Genomic DNA, 6,540 nt, shown 5'->3' on the forward strand with positions numbered 1-6,540 from the left:
GTGTTGTTGAAAACGAGTGCTTCCAAACTCTAACACTTGGAAAAATAAAAACCTGCACAGAATGTCTTGACAGAAAGTAGCTCATAACATGCCTATGGTGGATATTTATGAAACAAAAACTTTGCAGATAGAAAGAGGATAATTCAAGCTTTCAGTACAGCCACAATGTTGGTGAGTTAACTTTGTTTAATACAATCAGATAGGATTTTTCTGTTTGGATGTATGGGCTGTCAATGGCAGAAATGAGTTTTTTGCCACTCAGTAGGCGTGTTCCCACATAACTTCCAGCAACAGTGATGTCACGCGCATACCCTCTATCGGAATGGAATCTGAAAACTCTGACTGATACATCTTGATCATATGACTCGAGACACATGCACATACACACGGACATGGGCGAAAACGAGTCGTGTCATCAAAAGTTAACTTTTGACAAGTAACATCTTTGGACTGAGCTGTGTGCACAATTATGCATTTGAGAATGTGTTACCCCTGTTAATGAATTAATTGATGCTCAAATGAAATGTGAGGAGAACAAGCAGTGAAAATAACATACAGTGAGACACTTTTTTTACCCACATGAGAAGTGGATTGGTCAAGGCATTAAATGTCAGCGCCCCAGTCCAGCCCCCCCAATACACACACAAGCTAATGTTATCACACACACGCACACGCACGCACGCACGCACGCACGCACGCACGCACGCACGCACGCACGCACACACACACACACACACACACACACACACACACACACACAGAAACAGTTACTGTGTCTGACAGACACAGATAGAATAAGAGAGCCAGAGTCAGATGAGTGATAAGCCTCAGCAAATACCCATATAGATATATTGTCAATTAGCGTCCCTGTGAGATCTTAGCATGCACAAGTGTGTGCACACACGCACGTAAACTCACGCACACTGCATGCATGCACACACACACACACACTGCATGCATGCACACACACACACACACACACACACACACACACACACACACACACACACACACACACACACACACACACACACACACACACACACACACACACACGTGCAAGCAGCCAAACTCACACCAACAGACTTTCAGACACAGAGGTACAAAGACCAGGGAGAGGAGAGGGAGAGGAGATGCTAATATTAGCTAAACTCATCCAAAATTCAGCTCAACTTAATCTTAAATCCACTTCGAGTTGACATTGAAAGTTTGATTCAGTTCAAATTCCACCATATTACATTAATATTACCACAGCTGGCTGTTGACCGATATAGCCTCCTGAGGATGCAAAGGTTACATGACAAGCACAGCAATCTGCACTTCATGTGGACAAGCTTAACAGGCTTAATAAATAACGGGAGGCCTGGCTGAATGTCTGGGTAACAGAAGGTCCCTGGTTTAACCCTCAGCCCCGGTCTAAGTGTCCTTGAGCCAGACACTTAACCCCATGCTCCCCAGGCACTGCCCCTAGCACCCACTGTTCCTAATAGCTAAGATGGGTTAAATGCAGAGGACAAATTTAATGTGTAAGTGTAGAGTTTCCCAAAGGAGTGGGGTCCATATTATTATTATTTTGTGGATACAATACAGATAGGGGATATATTTTTTTCTAAAGCTATCTAGCATTTCTCTGGATACATGGGCTGACATTAATGAAGTGAACGGGTGATAGAAGTGAAAGGGTTATTGATGTAGTACATGTGGCCACGTGGCTGAGCAGCCACAGGCACCATTAATTACATTAATATTCATGTCTATTAATAATGCAGCATTCAACCAATTAGCAATTAATCTCACCGGGACAGCATTAAAATGAGAGGAACAGATGACTAAAATGACTTCAAATTCCTTTAAAAGTAATACAATACTGAGTATAAGACTAGTTCGAGTTAAATGAACACTCATCTTGCTGTGTGGTACGATTGTTGTAGGGACTGTGTGTGCATGCGTGCGTGCCGCGTGCGCGCCCCGGCAATGGTATACTCAGTAAGAACTGAAGTAGAGCATTTTCAGCGCACTGAACAAACTGCCCCGCCCCTGTCGACATGGTTTTCTGTGTACCGTGGGGACCCATGTTTTGTCTTTATGATATGTTGTTTTGTGTTACATGGTTATGTGTTGTTCTTGTTTTTTTTTCCGAACAGACTTGTGAAGACAACTATACCTTCGAGGACAATAAAGATTATTGTACTAATTGTAGAATGTAGTCACTACCGAATTTGGGTAGTGATTGTGTTGATTGGCTTCTGCAGTGTGAACCACAACCACACCGACAACTAGCCTTCTGCATCAGGCTAAGTGTTGAACTCTACACTAGGCTAATAAAAATCTCACGTCAATAAAGTGTCAACTTGACTGACGTCTGCACTTATTTCATTTTAAAACATGTTTGTTTAGCGACACGGTCCGGCAACGAAGTGCAGCACTTTGCTTAAAAGTAATGATCAAAAGTAATACTTTGCTGTTTGTGTCAGTTCATCACAACCTCATACTCACATTACTAGTGCTCAAGTGAGCTGCAAAGTGCAGTTGTAGTTTTATAGCAATTTTGTTGTAGCTCACCTAGCAGTCGAGTGGGCGTCACATAAAAAAAGATTTATGTGGTGGATTCATGTGTGGTTCATTATTTGCTTTCAACAGATTTTTTATTTTGTTTTGTTTTAAGTTGGCAGCATACATCAAATAAATGTCCATTTTCTTCGATGCTATTTGTTATTATCTGTGGACAAAATTGTTTTATTCTCAATACGGCTCCGTTTCGAGTGCTGAACTTAATATTCCATCTACTGTATATCTTGCTGTACCTGTAATTCACTCTTTGTTTTCATCACCCTCTGATGCTTTTTGCCATAATTTGGTCTCTCAGATTCATGGTGAATCTCAGAGGTCCCAGTAGGTGTGCAAAAGGACCTTTTTAACTAAATCTCAGAGGGAACCTGACCTAACCTCCTCAGACAACCTTTCTTCCAAACTGTGCATGGTACATTGCTGACAGATTGTGGAAATAATACAGCTTAAAGCACCTTTCAAAAGATTTTTTTAAATTCAAACAAAAACATCACAACATAACAATTCCAACATTTTTCTAAAGTATTTCATAAAGAAAACGAAAAAAAAGAAGAAAAAATCAAATTATTTCTATAAATACATGAAAATAGAAAGGTAGTGAAAACAGGTAGTCACGTCACGTCACGTCACGTCACGTCACGTCACGTCACGTCACACTTTTGGCCCTACTCTTATATCTCCGGCACTGTTGCCCCTATCCATGCCAAACTTTGCACACACTCCTTGGCTGGCAAACCACAACCTCCAGCCCGGATTTCTCACGTCACATGGCCCTCTTCTAGCGCCACCATGAGGCCGATTTTTGCAAAACACATTTTTGGACACTGCTCCTACAGATTTTGCCCTAAAATCATGCAGCGGTACACAGTATCTCCAAGCTCATAATGTGTCGCGTTGTGAGCTTTTAGATCTACTATTTGCACTAGTTTGGGTCCCAGGCAAATGTCTAATTGCTCTTTTGGGTCATGCATGAGCTAAAACGTTTGGGAACCAATGTAATGTAGAACATGCCACACTAACATGTTGTTGTCATCTTCTCTTTGCGTCTCTCTCTTTCTCTCTCTTTCTCTTTTTGTCCGTCTCTATGTAGGTCTGTCGGCCTCAGCATCCCTTGTCTCTCTGGCGTGGATGATAGCGTCTTACCAGAAGGTGCTGAGGGACTCTCGCGATGACAAGCTTTCCATGTCCTACAAAGCGGTCGTGGCTCAGATGCTGTGGCACTTTTTCACCATCGGAGCACGTACCGTTGCCTTCGCCCTGTTTGCCTCTGTCTTCCAGCTCTACTTTGGCATCTTCATCGTCAGCCACTGGTAGGTTACCTGGTTAGTTTTACTGGTAGGTTACCTGGTTAGTTTTACTGGTAGGTTACCTGGTTAGTTTTACTAGCCCCTGTGGGTCAGATCCTGACACTATCGTGCCAGGTCATAAATTACATAATACATTAAATGAATTAGGCTCAAATTCGTTGTTGTATTATTTGTATTTTTATACTATATTATTTATATCCTTTACTCCCCTTCATTTTGAACCAAACAGATATTCCAAAATATTGTGGTGTCTTTTCTCTACATGCTGGCTAACCAGTAAAACACTCATTCAGCAACTCATCCTGTCTCCCTGAATCCTATTACTGATCCTATTACCAATTACCTATACCAGTTCCCTGGCAAATAGTACTTTCATCAGCCTGCCCCATACACTCCTTACCCACTAATACAGTAACAATAGCTGTAGTTCTATCATAGTCAGTTTAATCTGCTGTGTGTCCAGGTGTGTGATGACCTTCTGGATCATCCAGGGAGAGACAGACTTCTGCATGTCCAAATGGGAAGAGATTATCTACAACATGGTGGTGGGAATAATCTACATATTCTGCTGGTTCAACGTAAAGGAGGGCCCCAGCCGCATCCGCATGACTGTCTACTACACCGTCACCATGGTGGAGAATGCTGCCCTCACAGCCGCCTGGTACACCTACCGCGGGCCACAAACCTCTGACTCCTACGCCCTGGTTGTGGTCTGCATGGTGGCGTGCAGCTTTGCCCTGGGGACCTTCTTTATGTTGGTGTACTACTGCCTGCTCCACCCGGACGGGCCCGTGCTGGGCTCCAGGTGGGGTGGCTGTGTGGTGGAGGAAGGGGAGGGCGGCGAGGGTGGGGTGGCGGGGGTGATCGACTCCTGCCTCACCCCGTCCCAGGGCTCCCAGACCCCGGGAGGGGGATCGGACACTGCGGTCACCAGTCCCCCGAGAACCCTCCCCAGGACTAGAGACACTGGGGAGCCTGTCCCCGGAGAGAGGGACAGGGACAGTTGTGTGCCTGTCTTCCAGGTGCGCCCCTCGCCTTCTTCCTCTCCGGCGCTTCTCCACAGAGCTGCCTCCTCTTCCTCCCGGGCCCAGGATGGCCCCGTCATCCGGATTGACCTCCCCAGGAAGAGGTACCCAGCCTGGGACGCGCACTTTATCGACCGGCGGCTTCGCAAAACCATCCTGGTTCTGGAAACCACCTCACCTGTCAGTCCCCGGATACAGTACAGGAGTACCATGATGGGAAGCAAAGAGGTGCTGGAGTACGAAACCACAGTCTAAAGGAACCAAGATCGAGTTCCATCCTTACAAAAGCAGAGATGTGAGATTGTGGCTGACACACAGGTCTCTCTTTGGACCCAGTAGACCTGTAACATGGATGGGAGCTTGAGGAACGAATGCAGTATCTCAAGGATATGATACTGGTTAAGAAAATGTATAATAGTAATGTTCTTGAACTCTGCCAAATCAGAATCTGGAACCAAGCCTTCATAATTGTCCATTGGGACCAGACGCAGTCCACGAGCTGTTTCTGGACAAGTGGTTGAAAAGTGGTTCTCCAAAATGTCTGTGACCAGGTTTGACCCACAATTAGCTACAAGGACATTCTAAAGCAGCCGTATGGATGCGGGTGCTTGAGAAAGTGCGGTTTATTAGGTAGCTGGTGAAGAAAACACCAGTGAGCCTTAAATAAACACTTAAAATATTGAAAATTTAATCTGGGACTGAAGTTGATCTAGAATAGCATAAATCGGTGCTAAAGAGCATATGAGGGGTACACAATAGTGCTAAAGAAGGATATGAGATAGCTTCTTAAGGACTGAGTGGCTCTTAAACTCAATCCCACAGCGATGGACTGTAAATCATTTAAGGGAAAATGAGAGAGGAGTTGGGTTGGGTTCTTGGATATTAAGAGCGCCGTCTCTTCCCCTGGGAACTGGCTAGAGTAAAAGTAATCTCACCCAGGGACAAGGAGAGATGACAAATAACAAGAAGGGAAGTGTGGGGTTTCTGCCAGACAACAGGGGGTGTGTACTCAATCAGACAGTTAAAAAATCTGTCCCTCATTTTAGATTTTCGCGTCGGCTATTCAAAAAAAAAAAAAGCAGATATACATCTGCTATTTTTGACTATTTGACAAATCTTGAAAGAGTGAGAACTTAGTTCTTAATGGTTTAATTGTTTGGCAAAAATTAAATGAACAAAAACAAGAGAAACACAATTTGCCTCTGAAATGCCACATGCTATGCTTGTTGCACTTGTAGCTTTTGACCCCCCCAAAAAGGATTCTTGTGTCTGTGTTAAAACAAGGGAGACATCCACAGTCATGTGTCATGTGATGTGTTATGTGATGACTCACCAGGAAAAAGGCCTGTAATTCAACTTTTGCTATGGGAAATAGTTGGTCTGAGATTATAAGCTATTACAATGGGCTGCTAACACTGGAAGAAGCTTATTTCATCAGCCTGTGTGCCATGGTCTACAAACAGTCAAGACAGAGTTATGGTTCTATTCTATTCTAGCTCTATTTGCCAAGTTAAAACGGTGCAGTGTACAAGCAGTGGTGGGAAAAGTACTTAAATGTTTTACTTAAGTAAAAGTATCAATACTACATAGAAATACTCTAAGAGTCTGGAATTAAAAATGTACTTAAGTAAAAGTATAAA

At 43.7% G+C, this 6,540-nt stretch overlaps 1 protein-coding gene across 1 annotated transcript in view; it reads left to right on the forward strand.

The window, feature by feature from the left end:
• The window catches only part of xkr7b (XK, Kell blood group complex subunit-related family, member 7b), a gene marked incomplete at both ends in the record, with an annotated part of 46,913 nt that extends 41,758 nt beyond the window's left edge, over positions 1-5,155 (forward strand). The window contains 2 exons of the mRNA XM_080733555.1: positions 3,659-3,878; positions 4,339-5,155. Of these exons, the coding sequence (XP_080589681.1) occupies positions 3,659-3,878; positions 4,339-5,155 (1,037 nt within the window). The remainder of the gene's footprint in view (positions 1-3,658; positions 3,879-4,338) is intronic.
• Positions 5,156-6,540: the final 1,385 nt, after the last annotated feature.

The sequence above is a fragment of the Nannobrachium achirus genome, assembly GCF_963921795.1.
Source record: "Nannobrachium achirus genome assembly, chromosome: 9".
Lineage (NCBI taxonomy): Eukaryota > Metazoa > Chordata > Actinopteri > Myctophiformes > Myctophidae > Nannobrachium > Nannobrachium achirus.